At 45.5% G+C, this 18,397-nt stretch overlaps 1 protein-coding gene across 2 annotated transcripts in view; it reads left to right on the top strand.

The window, feature by feature from the left end:
- The window catches only part of Fbxw4 (F-box and WD repeat domain containing 4), an 88,066-nt gene that overhangs the window by 64,077 nt on the left and 5,592 nt on the right, over nucleotides 1-18,397 (top strand). For both annotated transcript variants that reach the window (XM_031390489.1, XM_031390488.1), the window contains exon 6: nucleotides 12,098-12,163. In XM_031390489.1, coding sequence (XP_031246349.1) covers nucleotides 12,098-12,163 — 66 coding nt within the window. The remainder of the gene's footprint in view (nucleotides 1-12,097; nucleotides 12,164-18,397) is intronic.

Below are 18,397 nucleotides of genomic sequence, written 5' to 3'. Positions count from 1 at the left end.
GAAAGCACAGACACACAACAGGAAAGGACAGACACACAACAGGAAAGCACAGACACACAACAGGAAAGTTGGAATCGACCAGGCTGTGCTCACTGTGCTGGAGTAGCAGCTACACATAACCTCATACACTGTGTACAGTGAGGAAGAGGAGGCTGTGCTCAATGCCTTCTGTACACTGTTAGCTCCTGTGTGGAACAGAGGAAAACTTCCCAGTCCCCATGGGCATCCCTAGCTGTACACGTTCACTGGGGCTTTACCCTCACGTTACACATCCCTTGGGGCTTCCTTTACTTCCCACTTGCACAGGCATCTTTTCTCAAGCCGCCACCACTCCCAAAGCCAGCCACAGAAAGAGACTCTGTCCAGTCCAGCATTGAACTGCGGTTCGTGTGATGTCCAGAATCACATTTAGTGTGATCCATATTTAGTGTAATGTTTTACCCATAAGCAAACCACCTTTCAGGCAATGCTTTTCTTTTTTTTTTTTTTTTTTTTTTTTTTTTTTTTTTTTTTTGGTTTTTCGAGACAGGGTTTCTCTGTGTAGCCCTGGCTGTCCTGGAACTCACTCTGTAGACCAGGCTGCCTCGAACTCAGAAATCCGCCTGCCTCTGCCTCCCAAGTGCTGGGATTAAAGGTGTGCACCACCACCGCTCGGCCGTGAATGCTTTTCTTACCATCTTTCTCATAATTCCCAGGGTTTGTTTTTTGTGTAGAATTTTTTTTCCTTTAAAATTGTGTGTTTGTATGAGTGTCTGTGAGTGTGTGTATGTCTGTGTGTGTATCTGTGCATATGAATGCAGATGCCCTTGGAAGCCAACAGAGAACATTGGATCCCCTCTCTCTCTCTCAGCATTGCTCTGTGTAGTCTCATCTGTCCTGGAACTCGCTCTGTAGAGCAGGCTGTCCTCCTGCCTCTGCCTGAGTGCTGAGATTAGAGGCGTGCACTAGCACTGCCTGCCTACTGGATTCTCTAGGGCTGGAGTTCTGGGCTGTTCTGGGCTGGGACTTGTGTCCTCTGGAGGAGCAGTAAGCTCTCGTAACCATAGAGCCATTTTGACATTTTCTGTTCAGGAACATGATTCATTTCTCTGCTTATTCAACTCTTCGATATCCTTCTGTAACGTTTCATATTGGACCTCTTCTGGGTTCTGTTTTTGTTATTTCCTGTTGGTTTGTTAGGATGTTCTTAGGTATCCCATAGTTTTTCATACTTTTTTTGTGATGCGTACTTAGTAGCATGCCCCATTGGTTATAGCCCTAACTAACATTTGTGGGTGCTTCTGTGTTATACGTACCAGATACTTACCCCAGAGATCTCTTTTATTCCTAGTCACAGATGAGGAAACCAGGTTTTCTTGTTTGCTTCTATTATCAAGGACTAGCTCAGCTGTGGTCACTCCATAAGGAAAAGAGTTCATTGTGATTGAGATTCCGGGAGCTCCAGAAATGGCTGACACCTTCATGTCTGAGGATGACCTTCATGCTAGCAGGGTTCTGAGGTGGTGAATGAAGCACACAGCAGAGAACAGAACCAAGTTCCTCTCTATGTCTATTTCTCTCTTTCCCGTGCCCCTCCTTCTCCTCCCCCTCCCTTTCTCCCTCCCTTCTTTCTGTTATTCCTCTTTCCCTCTCTTTGTCTTGCCATATGAAGCCTCCAGGATTCCACCATAAGGGCTCCACACTAAGGACTTCATCCTAATCTTTTTTCAAAGGTCCCACCTCTCAACACTATATTTGGGTTAAGTTTCTACCCTCCCAATACCTCACAGTGGAATGTAAATTTTAACACATGATCCTCTTGTAAGACAGTCAAACCATGCCTAGGATTGGTTTTCAAGGGGTTAAACACATCCAAGATCATCCGGAAATGAGGTGGCTACTTTATCTAGCTCTGGCCTTCTAGACACTATCCTGCCCTGATTTGCATGGCTAGAGAGGCGTGTATCAATGTGAGCATGACTGGCACAGTTGTTCTAGACCTTTGTAGCAGTGGGCAGCAGGAGTCAGTCTTGCCTCCTGCTAGCCAGGGCCAAGTTGAGAGAAGAGGCTGATGGAGCAACTCTAGACATGCTCTGTTTGCTTTTGCTGTGAGGCTATATATCCCTACTTGTCTGGGATCTGCTCTGTAGACCAGGCTGACCACGAACTCAGAGGTCTGTCTCTCCCTGCCAAGTGCTGGAATTAAAGGTGTGCACTATCACCCCCATCTCTCTAGGGCTTTCTTGCCTGCCTTTGGCATGGTCAGTCCTGATGCTGCAGCTAAGGTGCATGGGGGTGTGTGTTGGCTGTCACTGTCCACTGTTCTTGGCCATGAGGGTGGGACAAGAGCATTTAGGTGTTGTTTGTTTCTGAGGTAGGACCTTACCATTTAGCTCTGGATGTCCTGGAACTCACTCACTACTTAGACCAGGTTGGTCTTGAACTCAGATTATCAACTTGCTTCTGCTTCCCGAGTGCTGGGATTAAAGGTGTGAGCCACCACTCCCAGATGTGTTTTTCTCTTTTAAAAACAACACTTGTTAAAGAATATCTGAGCTGGGCAGTGGTGGTGCACACCTTTAATCCCAGCATTTGGGAGGCAGAGGCAGGCGGATTTCTGAGTTCGAGGCTACCTTGGTCTATAGAGTGAGTTCCAGGACAACCAGGGCTACACAGAGAAACCCTGTCTCGAAAACCAAAAAACCAAAAAACCAAAAACGAAAAAATCCTGAAAAAAGAATATCTGAAATAATAAAGAAAACATGGGAAGAACTGCCAAGCACAGTCTCCTTAGCATTGTAGCATGCGTGTTCTCTTACCACTGCCTTTTTAAATCCTTGGAGCAATGCCATTTGTACCCTGTTTTCTCTCACACATAAGCATCTACCTGTACTCTTTGAAATACTGTGTTTAACTTATGTTTTTGGTCTTGACCCTTTGAAGGCAAAGCTTGTCCTTTTCTAATTAACCATCCATCCATGGAGTTGGCTAAACTTCTTCTTAAAAAAATTCTTGCTGTTGTTGTTGTTATTGTGTGTGTCCGTAAGTGTGCAAATGTCATTTGTGTGTATGTCTATGTGTAGAGGTCAGAAGACAACTTTCAGGAGTCCGTTCTCCCCGCACTGTGTTAAGCAGGATCTCCATGATTTCCTCTGTTCTGTGTATTTCACACTGATGGACCCGTGAGCATCCTTGTGATTGTCCTGTCTCCACCTCGCCATAGGAATGCTGGGATTAGAGATGTGGGTCACTGCATCCAGATTTTTCAGTTGGTTCCAGGGATGGAACTCGGGTTGTCAGGAGTGCAACCAAACTGGCTGAACTTGTGAGTTTTTCTGTCTTCATTCTGTTTTTGAAGTAGTTATTCCAGTTTCTTTATGAAACAGAACGTATGATTACTTGCCTTAACCTTTGCTCAAACAGTCCTTTTCATTGTTTCCTCTAGTTTGAGGAACACAGTTGTGTTTTCTTCTTTGGATACTGCCCTCCTCCTCCCTCCTAGACATGCTGCTCTGACGGCTGGCTCGCTAGTGTGCTCCCAGCCTCCACCACAGACATGGCGCCCATCCAGCAATGGGTGCTTCCTAGCTGTGGGTAGGCATGTGTGCTAAAAGATCCCCCTCCCCTGCCTTGACTTCTCCCAAATGATCTGCTTCTCTGTCTCTTTGTTGATCAGACTTCTCTGCTGATTGCAGCTCAGGCACCTCACTTTCACCTGTCGCCTGCCTCCATCTTTCCCTTCTTGACTTGTGATGACCTCCTGTGACCACCTCACTGGTCCCGTCCATGCAATGCTGTCACCATAGCTCCCGCTTTCCCTTCTGAGGGAGTTTGTGTGACCTTCGCACTGGATTCATGCTTTGGGATTTACGCTGTAATGATGTCATGGTGGAGGTTAGCAGATGACAGCAAAGCAATGAGACCTGACATGTTCTAATGACTCCCTCCTTCCCACCCTTACTGGCCAAGCCAGTGGAGGGGCAGGGGTTTCCTTGAAGTATTTAAGGAGGGGGCCAAGGGAAATCAGGGGTGGGGCCCAGGTGCCTATGAGGCCTGTGACCTTTGCTGCTATAATATCAGTGTTTCACAAGCAGGGCGGTTCAGGAGCCCACTTGCAGCCCATCAAAAATTGATTTAATTGCAATTTTTCCTCCAATTAGGAGCACTGGAGCCTGACTAATTGGAGTAATAGAGAGTAATAAGGCTCAGATAAAAAGCCTTCCTCGGCTTCCTTTGTATCTTGTGTCAGTGCCTGTCAGAGGTCAGAGAGCTTGCATATTCTATTAGGCAGCCCGGCCTTCATTTGTACAAATTAGTTTACCCAACAGTAATTAAAATGCCAGTGCGGGTTGAAGAGAGCTGAATACACTTGATAGGCATGCTGGTGAATGATGTGACAGCTCTGTTGGCCTCCCTTGCCAAAGTGTGTCAGCCTGGGCTCGGGCTGCTGGGGCCCAGTCCAGCTGGGCGGCTCTGGCCAGCCTCGGGCACAGCTGCTGAGCCCAACCTCTTCTGCTGCCTGTCTGGGGCCAGGCTTTTCTTCCTCCTCCAGGTGCAATCGTTTGTTCAACTTGTTGATTCGTTCACACTATCATTCAAGAAGCTTTGAGACTTCTCTAGACGTTGTACTACATGCTGGGAGTCCAAACAAAATCAGCTTGAAACATCTCCCATGGAAGTTTGCGGGGTGATATAATGGATTCTAGAATTAAGAAGGCCAGTTCTAATATGGTTACATATTGCTCAGCTGAGCAAGAGGCAACTTTTGTGACCTCCCTGAGCTTCCTAATTGGTGGGAAAATGCTACAAACATACTCATCACCTGACATATAGTAGGTACTTAGTGAATTACAGTTGCTTGGTATGCTGATGCATGCTCGTAGTCATACACTTGGGAAGCTGAAGGAGGGGGGTTGAGAGCTCAAGGCTGATCTGGGCCACATACAAAGACCCTGTCTCTAAACAAATAGTAAATTACAGCCATTTCCTTCTGTCTGTGAGGGATTCGATCCAGTACCCATGCCCTAATCAATACCAAAATCTTCACATGTTCAAATCCCATCTTAAATAAATGCACAGAAGGCAGCAGGTAGTGTGTACTTGTAATTCCAGCACGGAAGAGTGAGAAGCAGGACACATAGCTTTGATGCCACCCTGAGCTTCATAGTGAGTTCCCAGTCAGCCCTCAAAACCAAACCAAAATAAAGGGGCTGGGACGGTGACTCCACGATTAAGAAGCACTCGCGACTTTTGCAGGGGGACCAGGGCTTGGTTCTCAGCCCCAACATAGGACAGTTTTTAACTGCCTGGAACTCCTGAGTTGTCTTAGTAAGGGTTTCTATTGCTGTGAAGGGACACCATGACCATGTCAACTCAGAAAAACATTTCATTGGAGGTAGCTCACCGTTCAGAGGCTTGGTCCATTGTTGTCGTGGTGGGAGACATGGTGCCAAGCACCTGAACATATAGGCAGGAATGGTGCTGGGGAGGTGGCTAAGAGTTCTGCATCTGGACCCACAGACAGCGGGAAGGGAATGAGTCGCACTGGGCTTGAGCTTCTGAGATGTCAAAGGCCGCCCCCAGGGACACACTTCCTCCAGCAAGGTCCCTAGGAGCCTGTGGGGCCATTTTCATTCAGACCCTTCTCATCCTCCATTTCTCGGACTTTTCTTTCTATTCATTGTCTTGTATATAGGATCCCTAACTTTCCTAGTGTCTTTCTTGATTGGACACCTGTGTGTCCAATGTGTACTTTATGGCCTCTGTGGTGTCAGGCTTATCTAAGATACACAGTGGCAAGTTGAGGGTCTGGACAAGAAACTTTAGGCTAACTTCTGGGCATGGCTTTATGGTTAAAAAGTATAGCTTATGGAGTCTGAGGGACTTGTTACTCGCCACCTATGGACGCCTGTCACATGTTGTTCAGGTTTGAGTCTTTGATGGTTTGGGACATACTCCTTTAAGAAGCAGACGGACCACTTGCATGATTGGCTTTCAACTCTGGGAGGCCCTTTCTGGTCAATTTCATAAATCTGTATTGAGTACCCTTTGGGCTAGGCACTCTACTAGACTGGAGTACTTGTGGGGAATCTCTTTTTTCTTTTGGTTATTCTTTCTTTTTTTGTGTGTGATTAAATCAGTTTATTTTTTCTTTTAAAAACTGTATATGAAATAATTTTTAAAGAGTAATTGTAAAACAACAAACAACAACAACAACAACAAAGAAAACAAGAGTAATTGTAAATGTCTTTGCAATTTTAAACCAATACATTTGTATGAAACTAAAAAATCATGTTTATCATATTTTTTATTTATTGATTTAAGTCTTATTGCATTGTGATGAGAAAAGATACATGATTTCAATTTATCTGACTGAATTTGTTAACATTTAAAAACATAATTTAAATAAATAGAGTTACATCACATTCTTCTTTCCCTTTTGTACCCCAACTCTTCCCAGAGACCCCCCTTCAATACCTGCAATGCCTTTCATTTTTTTGTCATATTCTTTAAAATTTATAAAATATTATAACAATGAAAATGAGTATTATAAAAGTTGTTTGATATAAAACAACATTCAATTGAACAGACTTATGTAGATGCTGGTCTATAGCAATACTGAAAATACATACATTTTTCTCAAAATAAATTTTAAATAACTCCAAACATGTTAACTGTATATTTTAAAATAATACATCACTACTAGTATTTTTTTTAATGAGCATAAATAGATAAAGTTTTGTTTGTTTGTTTGTTTTGTATTTAGTAGAGCTTAAAATCTTGGCTCTTACTGTATAGTACAAGCCCAAAATAAGAACAATTTTTAGACATTGAACTTCATTGTAATAAGGCTGTACTTCAATGACCCTTACATCACCAAAGGATTTTACCTCCATCGTAGCTAAACTAAGAGTTGACACTTCTTCCTAGCACTTGAGAGTCAGAGGCAGGCGGATTTCTGAGTTCAAGGCTAGCCTGGTCTACAGAGTGAGTTCCAGGACAGCCAGAGCTATACAGAGAAACCCTGTCTCAAAAAAACCAAAAAAAAAAAAAAAAAAAGTGTTGACATTTCTGCTATGCCAAGTAGTGAATTGTAGGCACGATTTTTGGATACAGACTTCCTGCTATGGTCAAAGCTATTTGACTTGAGTGATTGTTGTCATTCTCAGCCCACAGAGTACAGGTTACATTCATTTAAGAAATGGTGTGTCTATTAAGATGGTCTATCCATGAAGTCATTCACCAACTGTTTCTATGAACAATGGTTCTGCTTGGAGGGTGGCACAGACATTAGGTGAGGGTAAGAATCTGGTTCAGTGGCTGTGATAATTTTGAAAAGCATTCATTTCAGAGAAAGAGTAACTTATAAAGTTCTCTTCTTCAAACTTAATACAGTAGTTACAAGCATCAAGCAAAGCATTCAGTCTTACTCTTTGATGTTCTCTTACAAGCCACCTCCCAAATTAATTGTCTACATTTCTTTTGGCTGTATAAATCCTTTTGAAATATGTAAGCTGTTCTGAAAACCATAGTATAGTGTAAAAACATCAAATAAACAATCCTACTAATAGAGAGGCTGAGATAGGAGAAGCAAGATCTCAAGACCATTATGTGATACACAGCAAGACACTGTCACGAACAAACAAGCTGAAAGTATATATAGATTGTATAATATTGGACCTATTTCTCCAATTACCAAATTAGAGAGACTACTGGGTGACAGCTAACAAATTTCTAATTCCTCATATTTTTGGATTTCAATCTATTAGGATATGTTGGTTACATTGGTTTTCATATTAAGATATTAAGAAAAAGTAATGTTACTTCCTGTTATTTTTGTTGTTAGAGGTAAAATTAAGTTTGTTGAAAGATTACTTTCTTGCTTCTTCTAGGGTGTAGTTTTGCTTCTTATATTTTTGGTTGTGAGCCTAGCCTTTAACGGCTGAGCCATCTCTCCAGCCCGTAGTTTTGCTTCTTATGTTGGTGTTTTCCATCTATTATCCTTTGTAGGGCTGGATTTGTGTAAAGATATTATGTAAATTTCATTTTGTCATGGAATATCTTGTTTTCTCCATCTAAGGTAATTGAGAGTTTTGCTGGGTATAGTAGCCTGGGCTGGCATTTGTGTTCTCTTAGGGTCTGTATGATATCTGCCCAGGATCTTCTAGCTTTCATAGTCTCTGGTGAGAAATCTGGTGTAATTCTGATAGGCCTGCCTTTATATGTTACTTGACCTTTTCCCTTTACTGCTTTTAAAATTCTTTCTTTGTTTAGTGCATTTGGTGTTTTGATTATTATGTGACAGGAGGAATATCTTTTCTGGTCCAGTCTATTTGGAGTTCTGTAGGTTCTTATATGTTCATGGGCATCTATCTTTTTTAGATTAGGGACGTTTTCTTCTATAATTTTGTGGAAGATACTTACTGGCTTTTGAAGTTGGTAGTCTTCACTCTCTTCTATACCTACTATTCTTAGGTTTGGTCTTTTCATTGTGTCCTAGATTTCCTGGATGTTCTGGGTTAGCAGCTTTTTGCTTTTTGCATTTTCTTTGTTGTGTCAATGTTTTCTATGGTGTCTTCTGCCCCTGAGATTCTCTCTTCTATCATTTGTATTCTGTTGGTGATGCTTGCATCTATGACTCCTGATTTCTTTCCTAGGTTTTCTATCTCCAGGGTTGTCTCCCTTTCCGATTTCTTTATTGTTTCTATTTCCATTTTTAGATCCTGGATGGTTTTGTCCATTTCCTTCACCTGTTTGATTGTGTTTTCCTGTAGTTCTTTAAGGGATTTTTGTGTCTCTTCTTGAAGGGCTTCTAGCTGTTTACCTGTGTTCTACTGTATTTCTTTGAGGGTGCTATTTATGTCTTTCTTAAAGTCCTGTATCATCATCACGAGAAGTGATTTTAGATCTGAATCTTGCTTTCCTGGTGTGATGGTGTGTCCGGGACTTGCTATGGTGGGAGAATTGAGTTCTGATGATGCCAAGTAACCTTGGTTTCTGTTGCTTATGTTCTTACGATTGCCTCCCACCATCTGGTTATCGCTAGTGCTATCTGCCCTGACTAAATCTGACTGGGGCCTGTCCTTCCTGTGATCCTGGTTGTGTCAAGCTGTCTCTGATCCTGTGATACTGGGATCCTGTGATCCTGGGCCCGTTAGAGCACCTGGGAGTGGAGCTTCCTCTGGGTGTTGTGTGACTGGCTGCAAAATTTGCACCCAAGGTCCGCTCAGAGCACCGGCCCAGACAGACCAGAAGCAACCGTGCCACTGGGCTGGCAGAGTTCCTGGGTGCCTGGGTCCTGCTGGTCCCAGTTGCTCCCAGTGTAGGGACAGATGTGTCCTCCTCACCTCTGATCCTCTGGATCCTGGGCATGTTACAGCACCTGGGAGTGGAGCTTCCTCTGGATGTTGTGGGACTGGCTGCGGAGTTTGTGTCCAAGGTCTGCTCAGAGCACTGGCCCAGACAGTTCTTTTGGTTTTTCAAGACAGGGTTTCTCTGTGTAATCCTGGCTGTCCTGGAACTAACTCTGTAGACCAGGCTGGCCTCGAACTCAGAAATCCACCTGCCTCTGCCTCCCTAGTGCTGGGATTAAAGGCATGAGCCACCACTGCCCTGCTGGGAACTCTCTTGAGGAGCCATGGAGGGAATGCATGTGTTTCATTTCATCTCATTGGTGAGAACTTGAACAGGCTTAGCATAGAAACCAGAATAGTGAAAACTATGGAGCAAATCAAGCACAGATGTTAGGCTAACCCCAAGCCGGCAAGAGATTAGGACAGACTTTATATTTGGGAGCAAGGGCTGTGGAGCTTAGAGAGCTGGGGGTGAAACTGCCAGTAGGCACAACCCCATCCCATTGCCCTTTCAGCACTTCTATCTAGACGGTGCTAGGGAGGTGCTGCGTGTTGGCGGCCCTCGGCTGGGCTGACCAGGCTCACTGGCTTTTAGCATCTACCTTCAGATGTGGCTAGTCAGTAGCTTTTGTCACATTCTTCATAATGACCACAGGCACTGGGCAGACGGCAGGCACAAAACATGGCCACAGCAGTGGGGGAGAGTTCAAGAAGCATAGGACTGCATCTATAGCTAGCTCAACTCTTTGATGCCCAGGCAGGCAGTCCCGTGGATTGGGTTTGTTGCCGAACTGATCAGTCTGTTTGCAGTCTGTAGTTCACATGACTTTGTTATTAAACTCTTAGGCCTTCCTAAGTGCCAGAAAGACATTCTAGCTTCTGGCACCTAAGCAGAGGAGAAAGGACAGCTTTGGGAAAGCTTTTATAGGTAATTAAGGAGGAGGGGGCCTTCCTCTTGGTGACAGATGATCAGGCCCAGGAGTGGGTGGGTAGGTCAAGCAAAGGACTGGAGTCCCTGGGAAGGGCTTGTGTCCTTCTTTGCCCCTACCCACCTGCTGGGAAGTCAGGGCTGCAGGAGTGGCAGGGATTAACTCCCAGGCTCCTCCCCCATCTTTTTCTATTGATTTACCTTGAGGCTAATTTAGGCCTGTGACCAAGACGCCTTAGAGACTTCCTTAAGAGATGCCTGTGTCTGTGCTGGCGCCCTTCACATGGCCTAAACTCAAAAGTCTGGAGAGCCCAATGGCCTGCTCCAGTGATTTCCAACCATTATGTTTCCAACCCAAGGTAATTGGCTTTACCAGTTATTAATGGGTTACACTAAAGAGAAAAGTGTAAGAAGGGGAACACTCCTGACTCTGTAGTTTGGTTCCTTGGTGCTCAGTGGCTGCCTGGCTCTGCCATTTTATGGTAGAATGGATGCTGGCAGTAGATGAAGAGGAAGTTGGGATGCTGTCATATTCCTGGAGGAAGCTTTGGCTTGAGACACGAGAGCCCCTGGGTGTCTTGTCTGGCTTTGTTCCAATTTGGAGATGACAGGTGGGCACTAGTCTACAATTTTGGTACTTAAAGCAGCCAGTGCCTACCTGGCCATTTCCCTCATCACCAACTGGTAGCTAGCTCCTCACCAGCTGCACTTCCAACGCACTGCCTTCTTCAGAAGCCTCTCTGTAGAACTCTCCCTCCCACTGACATGTGGGCACAGGTGCTGGGCAGTGCAGGCCAATTCATCCAGTCTTCCTTCCCCAGGACAGTTCCTGTGGGCCCTGGCCCATCCCACCCCAGTGCCTTCAATCTTACTGATTGACGTGAGGCTTCTTTTCTTAGGCTTTCCAGTTCCACCCCTTCGACCCCTCCCAAATGATATGGAGAAGGTCTGCTCTAGCTCACATGTTCAGGTTCTCATCCTAGTATTGTGGCTCATTAGACTGATCCTTCCCACAGTGTGTGAGTTTCCGCAGCATGAAACCACTCAGACTGTCTATGTTGACTGTTCTGAGAGGCTCTGGAAATCTGTGTTTTCTCCCCTGCCTGCTGGCAGTGTCCACAGCACCCTTAGAGACTCTTCCCAAGCACATCTCATTCCTCAGCAGGCCTGGCTACTTGGCCCTGCTCCCTGAAAGCTACAATGTATTTTGGAGATGCACTCGCTTTCCCTATCTGCCCTGTGTCTGTACAACTTTGTCACTTTTGCAATTATTTGGGGTGGGGGGTTGAGACAGGGTTTCTCTTTTATAGACTAGTCTGAGTTCTGGCCTCAAACTCAAGAGATTCACGTGCCTCTGTGTCCTCAGTGCTAGGATTAAAGGTGTGCCCTACCATGCCTGGTTTCCCAACTCTTAAACCCTTCTGGAAGGCCTCCATCTGATTGGGGCATCACTGGTCAGTCCCAGATGCTCCTAGAAGAGGTCTCATAACACTGAGCTCTCAAGTCTCATGCAGGTACATTCTCTTAAGTTCACACTGCCTTGGGCTCAGAGCTGCGCTTCTATGGTCAGAGGGGATATTTCTCAGTCCAAAGAACAAGCTCATCCACCATTGAAGCTCCACAGCCTCTAGTCAGACAGCCCTGGGAGGCTGCACCTCTCTCTGCACCAAGTTGTCTTAGAGACTTCTGGGATACTTCCTCATTCTCTCTCAATGTTTCTTTTTCTGGCTTAACCCCATGATCCCTGGGCAAAGAGCCCGGCATTTCTAGTGTGTAGCCATTTCCGCCACAAGTTCTGACAAGCCAGCTCTAACTCTGTTCTCCTTTTGTTTGGCAGCTCTTTTGTGACTGGAACAGCTTGTTGTGGGCACTTCTCACCTCTGAGAATCTGGGACCTCAACAGGTAAGAGATTCCTAAACCCACAGTGGCATTAAGTGGGGGCAGGGGTAGAGGAGCTGGGAGAGAAAAAAGGAGCTAGCTAAGCAGCCCCGCCTCAGTTAGCCTGGTGGTACCAGAGGAGGCAGGGGAAATCTCACCTCCACCCACCAACAGCTGCAGGGTTTCTTGGGGAGTTCTTTGAGTTAGCTTGAGGGGACCCCTGAAATCACCTGGAACAGGTGAGTATGCTCATGAACAACTGATAGTAACTACTTGGACTTAATATAGCTCTTCTGAGGAGTTCCTGGCTGTGTAATCTATCCCGAGGGGCATTTTTATACCATAAAAAATTTCAGAAGTGACCTACAGACCCATAAAATAATTGTGTTGGACGATTAAAATATAAGCAGGTTTTCTTTGCAGTTCTCCAGTTGGCAAGCTTAATGCATCCTTGGACTGTCTGCTAGTCTGTTTTAGTTTTGTTATTTTTTTCAACCAAAAACTTTACTCTTGAAATAATTGTGTATTCATAGGATGTTACAGAGAGATCAGAGGGGTACTTGTATAACATTTATATAACATAGTGTCAGAAGCAGAGCACTGGCAGTGGAGTCCCACGGGCCCTTTTCTGTTCTACCACCACAGTCAGACACCCTTCCCAGCCAGACCTGCATCGTCTCTAACACCCACACCCACTCAGATGCACTCTACCTCTAACTTTGTTATTCTGAAGATGTGAGATAAATTGAATCATATAGTTTGTTACCTTTTAAGAGTAGCTTTGTAATGCCAGGCATGGTGGCATGGACCTTTAATCCCAGCACAAGAAAGGCAGAGACAGGCAGATATTTCTGAGTTCAAGGGCAGCCTGGTCTACACAGTGAGTTCCAAGCCAGCCAGAGCTATACAAAGTAGCCAGAGCTACTTTGTCTCAGAAAAATAAAATACAAAACAAAACAATTAAAGGATTAGTTTTTTTTTAAACTCAGCATATTGCAATGAAACCTAAAGATATGCTGTATATACATGTCAGTATCTCATTCCTTTTTATTACTGAGTGTAGTCCATAATAGTCTATAGATACACTAAAGTTTCTTTCTCCATTGGAGAATTCACCCACTGAGGGACATGAGTTGTTATGACATTTATGCACAGGTTTTAAAGTGACCATACATTTTTACTTCTCTGGGGCAAATGACAAGGGAAACAATTGTTTAGACTTTTTTGTTAAAGCACATCTTTATTATTTTGTATTTCCACCAGTATGGTACCAGGTATCTGGTTTTCTCTACATCTTGACCAGTGTTTTGATATTGTCACTATTTTTTTAATTTTAGCTGTTTAGTGTGATATTATGCTTTTAATTTTTTCCTGATAGCTAATGATGCTGAACATATGTTCATATGCTCATTTGCCATCTGTGTATCCTGTTTAGCAAAATGCCTATGCAACACCTATGTTCATGGCCCATTATATTGCTTTTCTATTGTTGAGTTTTGAGCTTTATATAGTCTAGAATTAGTCTTTTGTCAAATATGTGATTTACAAATATCTTCTAGAATTTGTCCATTTAATGTCTTCTGTAGAACAAATTTTTTTTAAACATTCTTTTTAATTTTTTTCCGGCTCTGCTCACTCCAGCCATATTTATTTCATATATGTGGGTGTACTGTCACTGTCTTCAGACATTGGATACTCATTACAGGTGGTTGTGAGCCACCATGTAGTTGCTGGAAAAGGTCCTCTGGAAGAGCAGTCAGTGCTCTTAACTGTTGAGCCATCTCTCCAGCCCTCAAACTTAAAATTTTGATCTAAACTACTGACTTTTCCTCTAATCAGCTGTGCCACATCTCAAACTCTTCAGCTAGCCCTGGGTTTTAAGTATCACACTATATAGCAGGAATAAGGCTGGTTTTTTGCCGGTCTCTTCCATACTGTTTCTCTAGCTCTGTCTCCTCATGTCTTCTTTCTGAAGCATATGTCCCACAGCTACTCTCTCCAGGGGATTTCTCAATATAAGACACTTAATTGAGCATTTCTTCTACATTCTGATGGTAAATCTGAGAACAGGGATAGGATGCTCAGAGTCTTGCCAAACTCCATTGTCTCTCTGAGTATCGGAATGCCCACTCTATTGAGGTCCATTTGTTTCCTGGATCTATGTGCCCAGACAGAAAGCAAGCTGAATCTCCTCTGTAGAACAGGCCTCCAGCTGTCTGGAAGCCTGTACCTGTTCCTCTGGGCTCTTCTTTTTCCCAAACCCACCATTTTATTCCTTAGTTGTTCTTCATAAATAGAGTTCATCAGTTAACCATAGCTTTGGGCGCTAAGTAATGAAAATCTAATTCAAACAGTTCAACTAAGAATGGAATTCTGATCACACATGCCTAAGAGCCCAGAGTTGGGTGGCTGCAGACCTTGAAGGCCCATCGTCACTCTGCTTTCCCATGCCACTGCAGTCATGGTGACAATAGTGCCACCAACTCATAAGACAACACTCAAAAGTAGAAGGAAGACCTATGTGTGCCTTGGACCATTTTACAATGAAAGCCTTTCCCCAGGAATGCTGAATGGATTTCTCCTCACATCCAATTATCAAAACTATGTTCAAACTAAACCAAACCCTGGCAAGAGGCAAGGATGGAGCCATTGTGCTTTGCCTCTTTCACTTGAGAGAAGAGCCAGCTTCCCCTAGACATAATAGTACTGGCAGTGAGAAAGGCAGGCAGGCGTTGCAGAATCAGGGTTTGGTTAAGAGGAAGGAACATGAGCGGTGGGTCAGCGGTGCCCTATGGAGTTGGCCTCATGCTGGCTCCAGGGTCATGTTTACCTTACAGTTTCTGACTCAGTCCCTCTGAGCACTGAGCAGTCCAAGTGTGGTCTCGTGGGAGATGTGCTGTGACCTCTCTCACTTCAGATCTACTGCTTTTGTCAATGCAGTAAGTGGTCACATCACCACTGTCAGCTATAACTTCTAGGGTTCCTATGGTCTCATGTCCTGGGGCTGTTGGCATCCTGCATACTGTAGAATTTGTTCTCATGAGTTCATTCTGTACAACTGCTGCCTGTCCTTCCCCCTGTGATTAGGATAAGGCGAGAAGCTCTCATAGGGCTGTGTGCTGGAAGCAATAGGAACGTAGAAGCTCTGGCTGTATGGCCTGATGGGATCCCACTCAAAACTGTACTGTCACTTACCAGCCTCATCTAGGACCTCTCTGAACTCTGCTTTCCACAGTGGGAACTGAAAAATGGGAATTCACCGTCCCCAACTACCAGAAGTTGTTGTGATTGAATAACTGTGAAAAATGCCCCCCACTGCCTGACACCTACATCCTTTGCTTTCTCCCTCAGAACCAAAGAGTTTGTGGGGATCTCACCTCTCAATTTCCAGAAGACCTGTGGCCTCTGGCCAGTATAGAGAGAAGTGCCAGCCCCACAGCACAGAGGGTCTTGCCAGTAGGGCTGTGGTCCAGGGATGGGCATTTGTGCTAGCAGCTTCGGTCAGCCACACAGCTGAAGCTCGTGACATCATCTCATCTGCCTGGGCCCAGCTCAGAGTTGGTGGTCTGGGTACACCACTGGTCTTCCTGTGGCTGCTTCAGAGAGGCTAAGGTCAGGCTGGTGATGTCATCTCTAGATGTCATCAACCCCAAGCAGTGACACTGTCCTTAACTCAAGAGGAACCCAAATAAGAATGGGCACAAGACAACTGAGGTCTCTGGTTGCCCTGGAACCAAATGAGTTATTGTCACTGTACTCTCTCTGGCCAGCTTCTGGGCTCTGCCTGTGACAGGGACCCTCGTATCACATGGTATTACCTCACCTCTAGCCCCAGACTGCCTTCATCACCCATGGGAGAAGCCAGATCTTGTGCAAACATCTGCCCTGTATCCAGAACTGTGCTCAGCTTAGAGAACTGAGCAGGGTAGGGGGTGTGGAGATGCCCTGGTGGAGGAAATGGATGGCCAGGGCAGCTCTGAAGCTGTCTTTCCTAAAGAAGCCCAAGCAGATAATAAAGCCATGTAGAAAACAGGATTAAGGTAATGAACAGGCAGGACCAAGTTTGATCTTTCAATAACACCAAAGCCTGACTGACAGGCAATCTGCAAGGTGGAGTGGTATTGCCGGCAGGACGCTGGCTGGGCGGAATGTGGCACTGGCTGGATGCTTTGCTTTTAACCTGTCACCGCCGAAACCTGAGCACAGCCTGAATTTTCTTTTATGTGTGTGCTGACTTGGGGTGGGGGGGGAGTGCTCAGCATTTGAGCTGCCCTTAGGTGGTGGTGGGGGCTGGGACACCCAGGAGGTACAGCTCTCTCACTGGGCACCGGTTCTGTCCCCCTTAGAGCTATTGCCACATTCATCTCTCAGGTACCCAGCACTGTGTTCAGAACAACCGACCGCAGTCCTTTCAGGTACTCGGGAGCTAAGCAGGAAAGAGGGACGAGGAAGGTGCTGGCTGGAGCTTGCCTGTTATATCTCCTTTTTAGCCTTTTCCTCTATTGGAACAACACTAAGTTAAGCCCTAGGAAAGGGGATTTCCAATGAGGAAGATGGGCCTCTTGCTCACAGAACAGCTGCAAGGTCCACAGGACTCCATTTCTGAGTCTCCAGGCCCAGTATTCATTTTCAGCTGCCATCAACTCCTAGTGAGAGCCAACCACTGAGGTAGTCTTGCTAGGCTCTGAGGAACTGGGCTTTGCAAAGCCATCCTATTCCTTAGCTTGAAGCCCGGAGAAATCAGAGTGTACTTTGCGTCCTCTGTCTGCATTTCAGCCAAGCACTTGGCTAGTCTCTGGGGGTGCACACATTTCTAGCTGCTGGGGGACAGAGTAGGTCTGAGTGGCCTGCCATCACCTTCCACCGACTGCTGTTGCTATAGGACTTGCATTTTCTACCAAGGAGCATTTGAGCTGGCTGCATTGGTCCCTAAGAGCAGAGCACTCTGGGTCCCCTATGGCTAGGGACAGGTTAGCTACTATGACTCCAGACCTGAAGGGTCCTCGGGGTCCTGCCATTAGCCATAAGCCATCCTGGGGACTGTGAGGTAGGGAAGTAGGTAGGGGCCTTTTGGTGACTTCACTGTTCAGAGGCATTGAGCTCTGTGGATATACCACCTTGCAAGTGTGTGTTCACATGTCCCTACACAAACCCTTTATCTCTGTCCCCTGTGGCTGGCGCCACCACTGTTCTCTGCTAGGCTTTTATTCCACAGGGAAAGGGCAGAGTGGGTTTCCCACCTATCTAGGCTTTGCTCAAGGCAGGCCCATACTGGAGCCAGTCTGTGCCTAAGGAGCCCTCCCATGTCAGCACTAGTACTGTCCCCTGATCTGTCCCCATGGCCTCTCCTATTGAGCACTGAGTAAGCACACTACTGAGCAGGGCTACCTGGTCAACCCCAGGTACACTGGGAACGTGGTTTCAGCTTGTGCTGAGCACAGGATATAAACACAGGGCTAATGACAGAATGGCAGGGTCACATGGATGGAGATGGAAACTATGGTCAGCCCAGGCTGGTGTGCTGAGGGCATCACACATGCCCCATTCCACCCAGATGTGGCTTTGTCTGCCCTGGCCTTCCTCTCCCCCGCCCTGTACCGGGGCCTGGTCTTCAGTCAGAGTGATTATGGGACTGCCCCTCTTGAAAGTACCTGCCTTCTCCTTTGAAAGTATTACTGACAGCTTTTTCATTCTCTCTTTTCTTTACTTCTTTAAGGAACCCTGTAATTTCTTATTCTTTCTCCCCCCTTGGTTTTGCTTTCTTGTCCCCTCTGTCCCCCTCAGCTCTTTGAAATTGGCTCTCTGCCTGCTGACACCAAACTGATACTTTGCGTTTCACTTCTCCTTATCCCTTTATGGCAACAGATGTTGAAATTTTGTATCCTTTTATCTGCCCGGCTGCCCTTTCCTGTAATTATGTCGCCTTGTTAGCAGTACAAAGTGGGCTGCCTGGCTGCCTGGCCTTTGAGCCATTGTGTCTGAACACGTGTGCCCTGGTGGGTGCTGGAGGGGATGCATGCTCACACACATACATGTGACAGACATTGTGTGTCTTCTCCTCATACCTGATGTGGCAGGGACAAAAAGCTTGAGCATCACTTCTTTATCCTCATCTCTGCTACATTTGGTGTCTGGAGCAAGTGCGCAGGGGCAAAGAAAGTCTTGTCATCAAGGCTAACAACTTGAGTTTGATCCCCAGATCCTACATGGCAACACATAACTGAGTCCTTTAAATTGCCCCGACTTCTATAAGTACAC

This window comes from Mastomys coucha, unplaced genomic scaffold (genome assembly GCF_008632895.1).
Source record: "Mastomys coucha isolate ucsf_1 unplaced genomic scaffold, UCSF_Mcou_1 pScaffold21, whole genome shotgun sequence".
Classification (NCBI taxonomy): domain Eukaryota; kingdom Metazoa; phylum Chordata; class Mammalia; order Rodentia; family Muridae; genus Mastomys; species Mastomys coucha.
The sequence above is the reverse complement of the archived record's forward strand: the minus strand, read 5'-3'. Positions and strand labels throughout refer to the sequence as shown.